This window comes from Silurus aristotelis (assembly GCF_946808225.1).
Source record: "Silurus aristotelis genome assembly, chromosome: 24".
NCBI classification, from domain to species: Eukaryota; Metazoa; Chordata; class Actinopteri; order Siluriformes; family Siluridae; genus Silurus; species Silurus aristotelis.
In genome coordinates, this window is record NC_139597.1 from 10,058,944 (window position 1) to 10,078,562 (window position 19,619).

Below are 19,619 nucleotides of genomic sequence, written 5' to 3' on the forward strand. Positions count from 1 at the left end.
GATAACTGATGCACAGGGGATGGTAATAAATCACTGCACTTACGAATACAATAACCTGAATAACTTTAAAAATGCAGTTATAAATTATTCTTAAATTATAAGAATTATATATATATATTATAAATTATTCAAAATTCAAGGAGTGAAAACTGCATTTATTTTTCAACATACTCTCCTGCTACATTTATACACTTATCCCAGTGTTTAACTAACGCCTGGAAAGATTCGTTCCATCCCCACACGAAATTACGCTTTTATCTGTCATCTTTATTGATGTTCTCTGGAATTTCCCATAACGTGTGCCGCTTATAAGTAATAGGACACACTAGTCGCTTACTATTGCGTGTAGAACTGTCTAGTGTCCATTTTTATATCTGTAAAACTAAGTCTCGGTTTGACTTGAACGCCCCTTGTACATTGCTCCATTGTGTACCAAAACGTTGAATATTATGGTTAAATACTGAGGAGGTTAAATCTGTTGAATTCATAGAGAGAGGCAGGACATTACTGGTGGTAGAAGAAAAATGAAATAGTACGTAATGCAGTGCATGTAAGAACTCCACACAGAACGTGGCATAGCATTGCAGTTGTGTTTGTGTCTATGACTGCTGACTGCTAAAATTAGACACACTATCAAACAGAGATAAATGTTAAAGTTACAATCAGCCATGGCCTAGTTCTAAACTTGACAGTGATTTCAAATTGATGTGTGAAGTAAACCCCCCCAAACTATAAATGTAAATTCTACGTTCTACATTGTCTAAAAGTTAATTAAGCATTTTGCTTAAATTATTATTTGTTGAAAGTAACAGTCGACTTTTTGTTAAGACAGAATTTTTGTGACATTTATATATTTAGGAAAGGGCCACTGAGAGCTTGGGTCATATTTTTTACATTTACTCTGATTAGCACTTGAGCACTGTGTTGTAGCAAAGTGACATGAGCTTAAATACTTCACTTGAGGACACGACAGAAACGCTCAGCATGACGCCCGAGGACCTAAGAACCTCTGCTCTCTGTGGCGGGGAAGCCAGATCTATTTTTACCCCTCACTTCCTGTGAATCTCCTGAGGAAACAGGCTGGAAACAGCTGTCATGTCCTGGCTGCTGCTGGTGCTGTATTAGTGTGTGCGGCTCTCTCTAGGCCTGCCCTAATGAGACACCTCTCCTGTCCTGCCGCAGTCATTCACTGTGCAGTGATTCAATCTCAGTGGTGTTCAGCTTTGCTTTGAAATGGGTTTGTTACACACTGCTATGGTGCTCCTGTAGGATAGCTATTTTTGTTCAGTCAGATTAATAGCATGTCTGGTCCTGCTGTGGTATTATAACTGAGTAATAGGGGGAAAAAGATTCTTAGTTGCACCAGTGCACAAAATATCAGGTAAGTGTTTATCAAAAAGGAGAAATGTTATCAAGAATGAAGAATGAATGTTATCAGTGTTATCAGGAAAGATGAAAACCTTGAGATCTGCAAAGCCAAATAAAGAATTGCTTTATAATCGCTTCATGGTATTCAGAATTCAAATCGAGTTGAGCGGAAGGGATTAACATTTAAATATTGCATTCTCTCCCTCTCTCCTTCTTCGTCCATTTTCGCTGTGGATAAGTGGCTTGGAGTGCAGTTCAAAAACAAGTTGCCCTTGTATTAATGTGCTCTGCATCCAAGCTTGTTATTATTATTTAGCTTCTCTGGCTGTCAGCTCAAACTGCAGAAGGGGAACACAGCCGTGTGTGAACTTTTGTGCTGACACATATTAATCAGGCCTTCTCATCTGAGTGATTAGAGGTTAAAACAGGTTGTAAATGTAAATTAAAGGATGGTATAAATGGATGCATAGGCATTAGATGGCACAATAATGCACGTTCTGTATGCTGTTTACACTAGCAAGCTTTTTACACTGGCATGCTTTTTACACTGGCATGCTTTTTACACTGGCATGTTTTTTAAGCTATGGCAAAAAAATTACCCCAAGCACACAGTGTAGTCAAATCAACTCCTTTTTTTTTAACTATTGTAACCAGCTTTTACGATATTTTATATTTTATATTTTATACTTCTATATTTTAATAAAAATCAAGATAAAATAGGTGTGTGTGTGTGTATATATATATATATATATATATATATATATATATATATATATATATATATATATATATATATATATATATATATATATATATATATATACACCTTTACCTTTAATCTTCTTCTTTCGGCTTCTCCCATTAGGGGTCGCTACAGCAGATCATCCGTCTCCATACCCCTCCTGTCCTCTACATCTGCTTCTTTCAAACCAACTACCTGCATGTCTTCCCTCAATACATCCATGAACGCCCTCTTTGGCCTTCCTCTTTTCCTCCTTCCTGCTGGCTTCATCCTCAGCATTCTCCAACCGATATACCCCATGTCCCTCCTCTGCACATGTCCAAACCATCTCAATCTCACTTTGTCCTACATGTGCTGTCCCTCCAGCTCCACCTCCGGTCTTTTACTCAAAGCCACTGTCTCTAAACCATACAACATTGCAGGTCTCGCCACAGTCCTATAAACTTTCACTTTCACTCTCGCAGATCACAAATCACTTATTCTTCTCTTCTCTTCTCTTCTCTTCTCTTCTCTTCTCTTCTCTTCTCTTCTCTTCTCTTCTCTTCTCTTCTCTTCTCTTCTCTTCTCTTTTCTTCTCTTCTTTTTAATTGGGAGAACCTGCACAATTGGTGGCTGACTAAATACTTTTTTGCCCCACTGTAGCATTGCAGTGAACATATAGTTTACTATATACATTCTACAACAGCATTTTTCTATGCTTTATGCAGTAAGCATACCAAGGATCATGGTTATGAAATGTAAAATCAACATAAATTTTACTGACTATGGGTAATAAAGTCTTAAACATTATGATATGACTGTGATATTGAAAACTTGGGACATGGAAAACTTGGAAAAACTTGGAAAAGAATGGAAAAGGTGTCTGATTTCTGAACCAATTCTTTGACATGGGACCCGTTTGTCTCAGCGTTTCTCCAAATTGACCATGGTTATTTATTAACCACACATAACAGCTGGCAATGAAACAAAAATGAAATGTGGGATTATGAATTTGTACCATGCAATACTCAACTGCACATGTTGTTCATTTCTGCTTGTTCCCTCAGCTGTGATTCAGTTGGCATAAAAAGGAAAATAAAAGAGGCAGGAGAACTTTTAAATAATTAAATACAGGGGTTTCACATTGAATGATATGTACCATGCTAGTGAATAAAGAAAAAAAACCACAGCCTTGTTATGTGATTTGATTCTGTGAAGTGATCTGCTTTGCTCACTGAACTATGGCCTCGGTGCCGAGTGGAATCGGGTATGCTGGAGGTGGAACTGAGCTGGATGTTGTAAAGATCCTGAGTGCTTTTAAATGGCACTCAATTTATAGACACTCACTGTTAGTTGTTATTCGATAAACGTCATTATTTCCTTTTAAAGCTTAATAGTGGGATTTCTCAGAATGTATAGTTAAATATTTGTTATTTAAAGTAGGATAGTATAATATATGAAAAAAATACCACTGTAACAAACAGATTTTGGAACTGATCCAAACAAGATCAAGGTCACAGTAAGGTCAATTGTCTGAAATAGTTTACCAAAGGACTGGAGTTCTTATCGGCAGAGACAACCTTGTTGGTTGTATTGTGTTCAATGGTTTATAAGAGAGCCTTGTGAAGGATGTGTTGTTATTGGAAAATGAACCCCTTTAATTGTTGTAATACACTGATGTAAAATTCAGCATCACACCACATTGTGCTTTAATGTTTAGGTTTCATAAGTGAGCTTTGAATGTGAACGTTTTCTCTGAAAGTATGAATAATTAATTTGTATTATGTAATGTGTGTGTATTTGTTATTACATTTCTAAACTCACTCGTGCACCCATGTGAAAGAAAGACACTATACAAATATAACATTATGCTGACATTTTGTCTGACCCAGGGCTTATGTAAGATTTATAGTTAGATGTTTAGAGTCTGTTTGCATCTATATTTGGTTTCTTTTTTTTTTTTTTGTGTGTTTCACTCAAACAGCAATAACCAGGCATGTAGCAGTGCTGTCAGGAAACCTGCCATCTCCCTGGCAGACAGCACTGAACTCAGGTGAGAAATATTCCAGAAACAATTTCAGCAATTGACTTACCTCTCTGAAGCTTCTTCTAAAGACATGCTCAGAAACACACACACACACATTCAATCAGCATCTCATCCAGACCTCAGTTCTGCACTCCCCACTCTATTAGACCGAGCCCTATGGGTGCAGAAACAGGGACTGCTCAGATTATTGCTTGCTAAATCCAGCCTTAGCTGTCAGTTCATCTCTGAGTGCTGTCCTCTTCTTGCACTTCTCATCCCAATGTCATCACTCCTCTAGTTGATTAGATGTTTAGTGGGAAATCCCTCTGGGCAAAAGGGCTAGAATTAGAGACCTGCTGCTTTTTACTATGGTAATTAGGAAGCAAAAGACACAGGGTGAATTCTGATGAGACACACACACACACACACACACACACACACACACACACACACACACACACACACACACACGCACACACGCACACTAACACACATTAATGAAAACTATTAAAAATGTGTGTTGGGCAGGGTTCTACTGAGCGTCATGTATCTGATGGTAGAGACGATCCGGGTGGAAACAGGAGACGAAAAGCCGGAGTGGCAAAAGGCTCGAGAGTCCTTCAGAAACGAGCTGAGTGAGTTTGTGGGTTAGTGTGTGTGTGTGTGTGTGGGGGGGGGGGGGGGGGGTTGACCTTGTAATAGATGATTAACCTGCCTTCCACATCATTAGGTTCACCACTTTACAATGGGGAGCCCTTTGCCCTTCTCCTCTTCACCATGGTAACCAAGTTCTGCAGTATGAGCGCCCCCCACTTCCCAATGAAGAAAGTGCTACTGCTGTTGTGGAAGACCATACTGGTCAGTCTTCACACACAGACACACAGACATACACAGTATATTCTTTTTCATAATTTAGTATATTCAGTATATTTTTTTTCTATAATTACTGTTAATACTACTGTCACAAACAGCAGTAATATTTGAATATAATATCATATTATAAAGCGAATCAAACAGCTCAGATATATTTGTATACAATGATTTTAGAGGTCTCATGTGTAAAGTTCCCCGATACAATGTTTCGTATTCAGAAATCAACAAATAATAAGAACAACAGTTTTGATATTTGAAATGTGCCATCAGTTTCTGTGTGTTCTTGGTATCATCTTTGTTAAACAGAAATTTACATGATTAAACAATAAGGTACCGTCATATCCCCAACAGCCTGACTTTGTGAATGTACACCACACTTCCATCATCCTCTTTAAAAGCACATACATCTGCATAACAGTGCAAGTATCCCTTCAAACAGTCATGTGGCAGCATGAAAAATCATACAGGCTTCATTTTTCACATCAAAAAATTGTGTTGTCAGTACCAGATGGGCTGGTTTGAGTGTTTCATAACTGCAGATCTCTTGGGATTTTCACACACAACAGCATCTCATGTGCAAAAAAAAATTAATAAAAAATTAGCAATTCTGTGGATAGAAATGTCTTGTTGATGTGTGAGATCAGATGAGAATGATGACTGTTTCAACCTCACATACAACCATGGTGAGCTGAAAAGCATCCCAGAAAGCATTTGAAACCATGATTAATATATATATATATATATACTAAAACCCCTTTTTGCACTGTTTCTGGTTAGTTTACCGAATTCTCAAACTATGCAGAAAAATACAACATGCACATCTATGCCTTTATACGCACTTGCCTAGCATTTGTTGTATGACTACAATGATCCTGACTCGATGCTGGCAGAATCAATGACCGCTATGACAGATATGGTGACAGAACTTTTCCATTCAATTGTGTGTGTGTATATGTGTATATGTGTATATGTGTGTGTGTGTGTGTGTGTGTGTGTGTGTGTGTGTGTGTGTGTGTGTGTGTGTGTGTGTATATGTGTGTGTGTGTGTATATGTGTGTGTGTGTGTGTGTGTGTGTGTGTGTGTGTGTGTGTGTGTGTGTGTGTGTGTGTGTGTATTTTAGTTCACTCTCGGTGGTTTCGAGGAGCTGCAGGAGATGAAGGTTAAAGCGAGAGAGAAGCTGCGTCTGCCGCCACTCCCAGAGGACAGTATAAAGGTGGTCAGGAGCATGAGAGCAGCCTCACCACCAGCCACTGCAATGGAGCTCATTGAACAGCAGCAACAGCAAAAAAGGGGACGCAGGAGTCGCAGGGTATGACACACATACACACACGCACACACGCACACACACACACACACACACACACACACACACACACACACACACACACACACACACACACAGAACACAATATGTAGGAATTTGCATATGTGTATGTATCTGTCAATATATTGACCCTCCCTGGAACGCTGAATCCAAACACGTATCCTCAAAACCAAAATAATACTGCTGATTCTATAAAAAAATTTCAGTCCACAGTGGGAACAGGGATATTTACAGAGGAGAACATTACTTATAAACATATACTAGATGGAGTTTGCATCTGAAGGTCGTGAGTTTGAAATCCCAATACCACCAAGCTGTCACTTCTGGTCTCCTGAGATGAAAAAAATGTGTCTGTTAAATGCCATAAATGAACATATACACAGCACATTTTTACACTATAGAACCCAAAACATCTACACAGCTCTACACTCAGCAATATAAAAGGTTCAGAGAGGATTGCAAATGCTGTAAGTTAACATGGCTTTTAATTCAATCCAGTGACTGTATCTTGCTCAACAAAAGCTCATTATGTTAATTAGCGCACTAAAATGCTTATACATGGAAAACAGACAGAAAATCATATTGTAACTCTCAAATTCTGAAGCTTGTGAACAGAAAAGTGCACAAAAAGATATAATGTTATGGTAACATGGCAATAAAAAATGATCAAATCTGACAATCTTTAAAAACAAATCTTAGATTAGTATGGAATATGTCACATCAGCATCGGTTATTGTATGTAGACTAATTACTGTACGCAAAGTGTAGCAGTTCAGGTTCAGGTTCAGTGTTGAAGAAAATCTGAAATTCTAATCTGCGTCATCTTGAAACATGAGCAGTGTGGACTGCAAAATACAGAATTTTGACATTAACTTGAACATTTCGTGACTCATGAATGACAAAGACTAATGATACAAGATAATACAGGTTTAAAAAAATTATACCGGAAAAACATGAAACATTCTCACACATCCTCCTCAGTTTTTTATATTTACTTTTTTAGCAATTACAAACCAATGAACTAATCATGAAGTTCTTCAGCTCACACACTTCCTGCATGCCTGTTGTGCTTTATGTAACATAACAGCATTATCCTTATATTGACTGTACATACATTCACATGCCAGTGGCAACGCGCTAGTTTTTTCACACTGCAGCACTAAATGAATTATCATTTACACATTGCAGTAGCACTGCAGTCCCAGTGCAGCGATGTGAGTGAAATCTTGTAACATACTCACTGACCTGTCTGCCTTGTATACAGCGTACATGAAAGGACCTTATTCCTGTTAGATCTCATCTTCTCTGACCTTTCAACCCTGCTGTCTCTCTGCTGTCTCACCCTCTCTTTGTCTGTCTCTTTCTGGCTTTCTCTTATTGCTCATCCCCGTTTCTTCCTTGTGTTCCTACAGAGTGCCTTTGTTGATAGCTTGGAAGGAGACAGTCCCTTTGCCAAGAAGCAGGTCTTTACCCAGATCCCCTTTTGTGTGCATTTTCTCTGTCTTGGGCTGTTGCACTCTTCCAATGTCCTCCCTCATTCACTGCAGTTTGCTCTTTTGAGTATAAACGAAGGCCTTCAGTGGTGAGAGGTCTTAATAAGGCTTAAGGCTGGCTGAAATGTGTAGTAAATGTGCCAGACATTTAGTTCTCTTTCTGTATCTGTATCCGTCTCTGCCTCTGTCCTGTCCTTCACTTTCATGTCTGTCCATCTCCACTTTGTTTTAGGCCTAAGACTCATGAATATACACACCCACTAGCAGACTAGCTACCAGAATGGCTTTCTTCATAGGCAGCAGCCGGTCATAGCTGATTCATAGCCACAGCACTACAACCACCTGACCACCACACACATGCATTACACCAAAGGGGAAAAGAGCACACACACACACACACACCTGTTCCACTAATGCAACCCATGCCTGATGCTTGCTCTGGAATTTGCCATTCATCCATTTGAACAGCACTAGCGATAAGGAACTTGTTGATTTGTTTGTGCCTGAATGAAACATGCACCACTGGAATGCACAAAATTAGTGTGAAATTTTTCTTTGCTAAAAGTTTGCTGGGCTACATCAAGGGTTCAAATTCCTCCCGGAGCTCTGTGGATTGGTAAGTCTCTGAGATGGATTCTAACCTGAGGAGTTCCAAGACATAATAAATCCCATCTGTTAGAAAGATGGATTTCAGAATTGTGGTGTGAGACAAGACATGATGTGGAAAAGGGAAAGTGACTCCATTAGCAGGGAAATAGTGGCTATAAGCATCACCCTGATGTTAGTCTCTCTCAATGTTGATATGCCACAACTTTTTGTAATCTGCCAGTCAAAGCTTTGTGAACATAATTTTTAACAGAATGATGTTATATTTCATTCATTTGTTTGTATTTCATCCACTGTTCCTGGCGAAGGTCATAGTGGCAGCAGGATGAGAAGGTCATCTCAGACTTCTGAGGGATCCTAAGTTGTTTTCCAAACCACATCGAGTGGTTTTCTTGGATTGATGAGCTTTTGAATCTGTTATTGGAAAAATTTTGGAATGTTCAGAAATTATTTATTGAAGTATTTATAGCAAATGACATTTTGTACCGTGCATCTGGAAAGTATTCACAGCGCTTCACTTTTTGCCACATTTTATGTTACAGCCTAATTCCAAATTACAGCCTCAAGTCTTTTTGAATATGATGCTACAAGCTTGTCACACCTCTTTATGGGCAGTTTATCCTACTCTTCTTTGCAGAACCTCTCAAGCTTCATCAGGTTGGATGGGGATCATCGGTGCACAGCCATTTTCAGATCTGTCCAGACATGTTCAATCAGGTTCAAGTCTGGGTTCTGTCTGGGCCACTCAAGGACATTCACAGAGTCGTCCCGTTGTTATATTAACTGGGTGCTTAGGGTTGGTTTCCAGTTGGACAGTCTGAGGTCCAGAGCGCTCTGGAGCAGGTTTTCATCAAGCATTGCTGCATTCATCTTTACCTCGATCCTGACTAGTCTCCCAGTTCCTGATACTGAAAAACATCCCCACAGCATGATTCTGCCACACCATGCTTCACTGTAGGGATGGTATTGGTCAGGTGATGAGCGGTGCCTGGTTTCCTCCAGAAATTTGGCATTCAGGCCAAAGAGTTCAATCTTTGTTTCATCACACCAGAGAATTTTGTTTCTCATGGTGCCTTTAGGCAAACTCCAGGTGGTCTGTCATGTGTCTTTTTCTAAAGGAGTGGCTTCCATTTTGTCACTCTACCATGCAGGCCTGATTGGTGGAGTGCTGCAGAGACGGTTGTTCTTCTGGAAGGTTCTCCTCTCTTCACAGAGCAACGTTGGAGCTCTTTCAGAGTGACCATTGGGTTCTTGGTCACCTTCCTAACTAAGGCCCTTCTCCCCTGATTGCTTAGTTTGGCTAAGTGGCCCAGTCTAGGAAGACTCCTGGTGGTTCCAAACTTCTTCCATTTAGAGAAGCCACTGTGCTTATTGGGACCTTCAATGCTGCAGACATTTTTCTGTCCTCTTCCCCAGATCTGTGCCTCGATACAATCCTGTCTCACTGGTTTACAGACAATTCCTTCGACTTCATGGCTTGGTTTGTGCTCTGATGTGCCCTGTTAACTGTGGGACCTCATATAGACAGGTGTGTGTCTTTCCAAATCATGTCCAATCAACTGAATTTACCACAAGTGGACTCCATTCAAATTGTAGAAACATATCAAGGATTATCAGAGGAAACAGAATGCACGTGAGCTTAATTTTGAGTATCATGGCAAAGGCTGTGAATACTTAAGCACATGTGAGTCTTGGTTTTGTTTTGGATTTTTAATACATTTTGTTACAAAAAAAAAAGATTTCAAACAGATTGCTTTCATGTTGCCATTATGGGTTATTGTTTGTAGAATAGTAAAATTATGGAATTATTAAATTTTGGAATAAAGCTGTAACAACAAAATGTGGAAAAAGTGAAGCACTGTGAATACTTTCCTGATTATTTGTAAATTTAACTGGTTCATTACCCAAATACCTTTAATTAATGGTCAATTAGTTAACTAAAGCCTGAAAAATTCATAAATATCTTTGGTGAAAGGGTACCTTTTTGTAATAATCCAAAGAAAACATTGACTATTTTCATTCACTTGACTGGAGGTATACATTTTTTACACATTGCTTATATAAGTTATGTGAATTTAATCATTAAATTAAACATTATTTATTTTATTATTATTTATAACATATACCTGAGTTCTAGGTGGTGTACTTCACAAAGAGATGTAGCATCAGGGTGTATATAAACTATTTAGGGTGTATAAAATTGTACAAAGGTGGTCAACACAATTCCTTCCTGTCCTGCAGCCTCTGGTCAAGCAGGACAGCCTGGACACCTATAATGAGCGAGACCCCTTTAAAAACGACGATGCTCGGGATGAGGAGGATGATGCCGAGGATGTGGATAGTGGAATAGAGGGTGAGGTTGACCCCCTTGACCGTGATGTCATCATCCAGCCCCCTCCTCCTCCACCCCCTCTCCGGCCTCCGACTGAGAGAGTGAACTTTCCTAAAGGGCTACCTTGGGCACCTAAAGTCCGGTGAGGCAGACACTCCGTCTCCACCTTTACCCTTCTTTTCCACTGTAGTGATAGCACTTCCGAAAATGCACTAATGGTTTTGCTAATGGTTTCACCTTTTTTTTAATTAGGTATATTCCCTGTGTTGTTTTAAATAGTGCTAAAGAGAACATGAGGTAGTTGATTAATCGGATCAGAATGTCAGTACAAATTCACATTAGTGTATTCTGTATGCTGAAGATAGGCTTTAAACTGTCACTGTGCCAACTCTGAAAAGGAGCCACCTTACTAAAGTCTGCACCTGGGACATGAATAATTCATGACTGTGTGGGCTGGGAATATAAGAGAGAGAGAGAAAGACAGAGACAGAGAGAAGGAGTGATATAAGGCAACTGATGAGGCTTTTAAGTGTCTAGCATAGTAATGAGGTATTGTCTGTAAACAACCAGTGACACCAAGAGAAGGTCTGATTTGTAGAAATCATGTCATATTCAGACATTAAGTTGATTATGATGTTTTTTATATCTTTAAAAAAAAAAAAATTTCAGTTAAGAATAACATAAAAAAACAAACTAATTGTAATCCCACTTGTAATTGCCATTTTTTCATCAGACAAGTGTTGTCAGTATTTGTATTCAGTCCCTATTTACATGTGCTCTTCATTTCAAATGGACAAATTAAGAAAAATCTAAGCACACACCTGCTCAGGAGGTAATTACACAGGAGTGAATGTAGAATCTTAGTGTGTCTAAGTGCAGTGCACCATAGTTTTACTAGTCAGACATGCAAATGCAAACTTAAAGACTTTAGTCTGAATCTGAGTGTCTTTAACATTTAAATGTCTAGTGTGTATTGAAATATGTGATTTTGCGAGAAGCTTATTTGTATCAGGGGTAATAAATCTCTAAATCCTGACAAATACAGACCATACATGCATTAGTGTTCCTGTACATAGGCTAAACTTCCTAAATCAGGCATAAATGAATCTTTTTGCTGTTTTACTGTTTAAGACAGTCCTCTTTTCTTTTCTTCTTCACAGAGAGAAAGACATCGAGCATTTTCTAGAGACCAGCAGGAATAAGTTTATAGGCTTTACCTTGGGAAGGTGAGTGTGATCTTACAGTGTTGTTCAGTTCAGCATATCCCCTGCCCTTAATAAGGACCTGACAATAACAGGGTTAATAATATAATCACAATGATATAAATGCTACACACGTCAACGCTGCATGCTGTAATTTAGCGGCATGCTGCATGGACACTGGGTTTTGTTGCTGAATTGGTTTTTATCACTTTCGCAGTGATACAGAGACGCTGGTTGGTTTGCCCAGACCGATTCACGAGAGTGTGAAGACTCTTAAACAGGTAACACACATTTGAGTATTTTCATTACGAATAACTGAAATATTTGCAATAGTAATAAATTGCATTTTTAGAACACTCTTTGAATCCAACTGTTTTCTAAATAATATAGTTTCTGTGTAATCTGATGATTAATTGAAAAATAATTAGTGAAATGATAGCAACAAAATAGAATTAAGTTGATGACGAGTAGGTGTACCTCCAGAAAATTTCCTCATACAATCTATTTCCAAATATAGAGATACCTACTCCAAATTATTTTGTTTTAATAATGAAAACTGATTATTAGAAATTTTGAGGTGGCAAATCTAAGGAGCTGCATTCGGTTTCCCAGGAGTACCAGTAATATATAATCAGTACTAGATTCTGACCTGTGATCGACAGAATAATCAGTGGTGGAGTGAAAACCCATTGTGCAAAGTGTTTGACCAGCTGCAGTCCACTGATAAGTCATGGACAAGATTGTGCACCACTATCACCATGGTAATAAAATGCGCTCCTTATTTTGCCTTTCACAGCACAAGTACGTCTCCATCTCCGAAGTGCAAATCAAACGAGAGGAGGAACTGCAGCAATGTCCCATGACCATGGTGAATGTTCATGAACGCAGTTTTACGCACAATTTTGCAGATAGGTTTTTCAGTCCGTCACTCACTTAATGATCTGCTTGGCTAGGGGGAGGAGGAAGTGGACGAGACACCTGCAGAAAGCTTATATGTGGGAATGCTTCCAAGTCTGTCTCAGTATGTGGTGAGTGTTACCTCTTCACAATCAAGTTTACTCTGTGTTATTATGTGTCTACGCTAAATGGACAAAAGTATTGGGATACCTGACTTTTCCAGCCACATGTGGTTCTTCCTCAAATTGTTACCACAAAGCTTGAGGCAAACTGTTGTATAGGATTTCTTTGGATGTGGTAGCATAAAATTTTCCCTTCACTTCAAATAGGAAACCCAAACCAGTTTCAGCATGACAATGCCCCTACACAAAACCAGCTTCATGAAGATACAGTGCCTATACACATTCTTGCCAAACACACAGTTTTTCCAAACATTCAGCTGAAATACTTTTGAAATACTAATACCACAGTGCAGAAGGAATTGCATGGCGTTTGAGGGAACGTTTGTCCTAACAGCGTGTCTGCTAATAGACTGCGCGCTGAATGTATTTTAATAGAACTCAATTACGTTAGACAGATTCTCTAAAAGTTTTGTTTAAAAAAAAAATATAGATGCATGTCTTTTGAAACTGTGGAATGTCAAACCAACCTGTTTTTTCAATGGGGAAAGAAGCATGAGGTTTTAAATCATGATTTTCAGAGCTAGACAAAGACTGCTGTCAGTGGACTTTTGACTGATATTGCAAACAACTACAAAAAAAACAGTCATGATTGTAATTGTTGTAACCAGTGAACTGTGTTTATTCGAAAGGCACCAAAAAAAAGATTAGAAAGGATTTCCTTTATTTTGGTTATCTGTGTTCTTTATTTTTAATCATGTCTGATTGTAAGGAATGTAATAAAGCACTTTTATAGCAAGACGACATGTAGAATCTGTGTCTTTAAATATGGTATATATGTGTTACTCATAGTTCACAGCATTGTGTTAAATAGATTCAGGGGACACAAATAAATCTACATCCAGTTCTGAATATAAGCTTTTACAAGTCAGGAAACAGGATAGAATAAGACCTCTTAATGGACCTCTTAATAAAATCGAGTATGCTTTATACACTGACCAGACATAACATTATGACCACCTGCCTAATATTGTGTAGGTTCCCCTTTTGTTCCCAAAACAGTCCTGACCCGTCCAGCATTAACAGCATTACAGCAATTCTTCAGCAATTTGAGCTACAGAAGCTCATTTGTTGGATCGGACAACACGGACCAGCCTTTGCTCCCCACGTGCATCAATGTAGCCTCGGCCACCCATGACCCTGTCGCCAGTTCACCACTGTTCCTTCCTTGGACTACTTTTGATAGATACTGACCACTGCACACCGGGAACCGCCCACAAGAGCTGTAGTTTTGGAGATGTTCTGACCCAGTCGTCTAGACATCACAATTTAGCCCTTGTCAAACTCGCTCAAGTCCTAATACTTGCCCATTTTTTTCTACTTCTAACACATCAACTTTGAGGACAAATCTTTACTTGCTGCCTAATAAATATATCCCACCCACTAACAGGTGCAATGATGAGGAGATAATCAGTGCTATTCACGCACCCGTCATAACGTTGTAAGGTCATAATGTTATGATTGGTTTATCAAATGTATTCAGAATTTTGCCCAATCATTTTTATTTTTTTTTTTATGAACTCGAAACATTCCCCAGTTACTTTGACAGGAAAGTGAGGCCGCTGCATCAGTGTATCTTTCAAGCACCACATGCACTCGCCAAAACATTCCTTATGTCGTGAAAGGGCAGGGTTTCCATAGAGTGTTAGTTAATATTAGAGCTCAAAACAGTTGGGCAATCTGCAATTCTTTTAGGATGAACGAAGACAGCTCCTCTAGTATATTTTGAAGTATGAAGTATGTTGACTTCCCGTGGGCTCACCACCTGCAGGAGGGACCGTAAGGGACGGTGCTTTGAGGATTGGGCAGTAGTCGAAGGCAGGGGCCTGCTTAGACTTCTGCCCCCGCGACCCGAATTACGGATAAGCGGGAGAAAATGAATGAATGAATGAAAAGTATGTTGAATTACAACATTACAGTGCATCATAATCCTTCAAAATCTGTAAATTCTGATCCATCTGGTCCAACCTTTTGTTGTTGGTATTTTCTATTTTAACCATCACCCACAACCTCCATAAATTCCTACGTTATGTAGTTGTTTAACAGAATTTGATAATATGAATTATTTTTAATTATTTAATTATTTGTTTGTGTTGTATAATGGTTAAAGTTCTCTCTAATCAAATATTGGCCTGTTTTTCGTGACCAGACTATTCCTGCTGTTCTAATTCATCAGATTAATCTGACACCAATTCTGGTATTGGGTAGTAATTTATTTTAGGCATTTCTCTTCATGTGAATTCTTCATGTGTTTGCACTCTTATTTTTTATAGATTGCCCTGTTGAAGCTTCTTCTGGCAGCAGCTCCAACCTCCAAGGCCAAAACAGACTCTATCAACATCTTGGCTGATGTTCTTCCTGAGGAGATGCCGTAAGTGTTAACACAAACACACACACACACACACACGCTAATACTACAGATTACAGAAACATTGTGCATATTTAAGAGAAAGATTATATTATATTCTTAATATGTGTGTTGCATATTCTGGAAACAGCATCACTGTCCTTCAGAGTATGAAACTTGGCATTGATGTGAACAGACACAAGGAAATCATAGTCAAGGCCATTTCTGCACTGCTGCTCCTCCTGCTGAAGCACTTCAAACTTAACCATATATACCAGGTCAGAAACTTTCTCGAACTGTCGCTTTGTCTCTGTAAGTCTCTCTTTTTCTTCTTTTTTCTTTCTTTTTTTCTCTAATATTTTCACTCTTCCTATCTTCTCTATTTTCTGGTCCATATCTTTTTTCCACTCTCACCTCCTGTGGCATACTGCTCCTGTGCAGTGCTGATAGGCACACAGTCAAGCTGGCATTCCATTCGAGCAGTGACAGAAGAAAGAGGAAGATAAATGAATATCATCTTCTCTGAGAAAGGCCACATCTCTCAGTACTCTTCAGCGAGGGGATTTAAGTCTTATTTTCAGGAAGCTTATATCCCCTCTGTTACACACTGACTGCAGCAGGCGATTATATGCTACTCAAGTCACCTGACCTAAAATATGGTACTCAGGTCTCATACGATCTGAGCCAATCAACATGACAGAAATCTCTACAGTAGTAGCATGAGAATGATGATGAAAAATAGACATGGATTCTGGCGAAAGGAAATGATGAAGAGAGAACAGAATGTTCTTGGCTGCGATTTGCATAGTCTTGTCAGTATGCTTTTATCTAATCCTGTATGATGTAAGAAATATTTGCCTTTCTGTTTTTTTTTCTTCTGATAATTGGACTATATACCTTATATGTATAGTGAGCTGTGGAAATCAGTTGGACTGATGCCATCTACTGGTAGAGAATAAAATAGACAGTGAAAGAAAATGTACAGGTTTGGCGTAACCTTTAGTTCAATGATGCTCGTTTTTGGCTCAGGATGTACTTATATTTTTAAAATTACCCAAACCCAAAAGCAACAATCTTTCTGATTTATATATGGAATAGGTGATGTTAGTATGCACTGAAACAGGACGTGTGCAACATAAAGCAACATTCATACATATTTACATTTAACTAGTTTATCCAAAGAGACTTTTTAGGATTAATCTCATTTGTATTTATATTTTTAAGTGAACAGTTAATGGCTTTGCTCAAATCACAACCTTTCCACCAGTCGTTCAGTGTATTAATAACTGAGCTGCCACTACCTTCACAAATGTAAATCTTGACAACCCAAAACTAGACACATCTTTTCTTATCATTTGTTGATATACAGCCTAATACCCTGCCTACAGCCCCCAGAGCAAAAAAAAATCTAGTTTAATACTTATGTTTATATTGAAATCCCTGATATCCAAGTTCAGTAATAATTATTAGTACTATATTACCAATCCACAACCCAGCCATTAGGGGGACACAAGCCAGTGTACTCTTAGTGCCGGTCCCAAGCCCGGGTAAATGGGGAGGGTTGCGTTAGGAAGGGCATCCAGCGTAAAACATGTGCCAAATCAAATATGCGGATCACAAATGAGAATTTCATACCGGATCGGTCGAGGCCCGGGTTAACAACGACCGCCACAGGTATCGTTAGCCGACAGGGTACCGGTGGAAATTGGGCTACTGTTGGCCGAAGGAGGAGAAGGAGAGGAGGAAGGCGTCTACAGAGACGGCAGAAAAAGGAGCAGTGTAGGAGAGTAGAGGTTCGGGTTGGTACTTTAAATGTTGGAACTATGACGGGTAAAGGGAGAGAGATAGCTGATATGATGGAGAGGAGAAAGGTAGATGTGTTGTGTGTTCAGGAGACCAAGTGGAAAGGGAGTAAGGCCAGGAACATTGGAGGTGGGTTTAAACTGTTTTATCATGGTGTGGATGGGAAGAGAAATGGTGTAGGGGTGATTCTGAAGGAAGCGTACAGTAAGAGTGTAGTGGAGGTGAAGAGAGTTTCTGATAGGGTGATGATCGTGAAGGTGGAAGTTGAAGGGATGATGATAAATGTCATCAGTGCCTATGCTCCACAAGTTGGCTGTGAGATGGAGGAGAAAGAAAGATTCTGGAGTGAATTAGATGAAGTGGTAGATGGTGTACCTAGGAAAGAACGATTGGTGATTGGGGCAGACTTTAATGGGCATGTAGGTGAAGGGAACAGAGGTGATGAGGAGGTGATGGGTAGGTATGGTTTTAAGGAGAGGAATGTGGAAGGGCAGATGGTGGTAGATTTTGCTAAAAGGATGGAAATGGCAGTGGTGAACACGTATTTTAAGAAGAAGGAGGATCATAGGGTGACGTATAAGAGTGGAGGAAGGTGCACACAGGTGGATTATCTTCTGTGTAGGAGATGCAACCTGAAGGAGATTGGAGACTGTAAGGTGTTGGCGGGGGACAGTGTAGCTAGACAGCATCGGATGGTGGTCTGTAGGATGGTTTTGGAGGCGAAGAAGAAGAGGAGCAAAGTAAGGTTTGAAAGAAGAATAAGATGGTGGAAACTGAAGGAGGAAGAGTGTAGTGTGAGGTTCAGGGAAGAGGTCAGACAGGGGCTTGGTGGTGGTGAAGAGGTGCCGGATGATTGGGCAACTACTGCAGGAGTGATGAGGGAGGCAGCTAGAAAAGTACTTGGTGTGACATCTGGAAATAGAAAGCAAGACAAGGAGACGTGGTGGTGGAATGAGGAAGTGCAGGAGAGCATTAGGGGAAAGAGATTGGCAAAACAGAAGTGGGATCGACAGAGTGATGAGAAGAGTAGGCAGGAGTACAAGGAGATGCGGCAGCAGGTTAAAAGGGATGTGGCGAAAGCCAAGGAAAAGGCATATGAGGAACTGTATAAGAGGTTGGACACTAAGGAAGGAGAAAAGGATTTATATCGATTGGCCAAGCAGAGGGACCGAGCTGGGAAGGATGTACTGCAAGTTAGAGCAATAAAGGATGGAGAGGGAAATGTGTTGACTAGTGAGGAGAGTGTGTTGAGAAGATGGAGGGAGTATTTTGAGCAGCTGATGAATGAGGAAAATCAGAGAGCGAGAAGGTTGGAGGATGTGGAGTTGGTGAAGCAGGATGTAGATAGGATTAGTAAGGAGGAAGTGAGAGCAGCGATTAAGAGGATGAAGAATGGAAAGTCGGTTGGACCAGATGACATACCGGTAGAAGCGTGGAGATGTTTAGGAGAGATGGCAGTGGAGTTTTTAACCAGATTGTTTAACAGGATTCTGGAAGGGGAGAGGATGCCTGAGGAATGGAGAAGGAGTGTGCTGGTACCGATCTTTAAGCATAAGGGAGATGTGCAGACCTGCAGTAACTACAGGGGAATTAAGTTGATCAGTCACACCATGAAGTTATGGGAAAGAGTAGTGGAAGCCAGGCTGAGAGAAGAGGTGACCATCTGTGAGCAACAGTATGGTTTCATGCCGAGGAAGAGCACCACAGATGCCTTATTTGCTTTGAGGATGTTGATGGAGAAGTATAGAGAAGGACAGAAGGAGCTGCATTGTGTATTTGTGGATTTAGAGAAAGCGTACGACAGGGTGCCGAGAGAGGAGTTGTGGTATTGTATGAGGAAGTCAGGTGTGTCAGAGAAGTATGTGAGGGTGGTGCAGGACATGTATGAGGACAGTGTGACGGCAGTAAAGTGTGCAGTAGGTACGACAGACTGGTTCAGGGTGAAGGTTGGACTGCATCAAGGATCGGCCCTGAGCCCTTTCCTGTTTGCAGTGGTGATGGACAGGTTGACGGACGAGGTCAGACAGGAGTCTCCCTGGACTATGATGTTTGCAGATGATATTGTGATTTGTGGTGAGAGTAGAGAGCAGGTTGAGAAGAGCCTGGAGAGGTGGAGATATGCGCTGGAGAGAAGGGGAATGAAAGTCAGTAGGAGTAAGACAGAGTACATGTGTGTGAATGAGAGGGAGGGCAGTGGAGTGATGCGGTTGCAGGGAGAAGAGGTGGAGAAGGTGGAGGAGTTCAGGTACCTGGGGTCAACAGTGCAAAGTAATGGAGAGTGTGTTAGGGAAGTAAAGAAAAGAGTGCAGGCAGGGTGGAGTGGGTGGAGAAGAGTGACAGGAGTGATTTGTGATAGAAGAGTATCTGCAAGAATGAAAGGGAAAGTTTATAGGACTGTGGTGAGACCTGCGATGTTGTATGGATTAGAGACAGTGGCATTGAGTAAA

General features: G+C 40.0%; 1 protein-coding gene across 2 annotated transcripts in view; it reads left to right on the top strand.

Moving 5' to 3' along the window:
- The window catches only part of strip2 (striatin interacting protein 2), a 35,730-nt gene that overhangs the window by 12,107 nt on the left and 4,004 nt on the right, over positions 1–19,619 (top strand). The window contains exons 6-17 of one of the 2 annotated variants that reach the window (XM_083528389.1): positions 4,074–4,142; positions 4,644–4,750; positions 4,846–4,973; positions 6,110–6,298; positions 7,726–7,776; positions 10,654–10,886; positions 11,905–11,970; positions 12,164–12,227; positions 12,743–12,814; positions 12,900–12,974; positions 15,296–15,393; positions 15,521–15,647. In XM_083528389.1, the coding sequence (XP_083384515.1) occupies positions 4,074–4,142; positions 4,644–4,750; positions 4,846–4,973; positions 6,110–6,298; positions 7,726–7,776; positions 10,654–10,886; positions 11,905–11,970; positions 12,164–12,227; positions 12,743–12,814; positions 12,900–12,974; positions 15,296–15,393; positions 15,521–15,647 (1,279 nt within the window). The remainder of the gene's footprint in view (positions 1–4,073; positions 4,143–4,643; positions 4,751–4,845; positions 4,974–6,109; positions 6,299–7,725; positions 7,777–10,653; positions 10,887–11,904; positions 11,971–12,163; positions 12,228–12,742; positions 12,815–12,899; positions 12,975–15,295; positions 15,394–15,520; positions 15,648–19,619) is intronic. The other variant, XM_083528390.1, reaches the window with a different exon arrangement.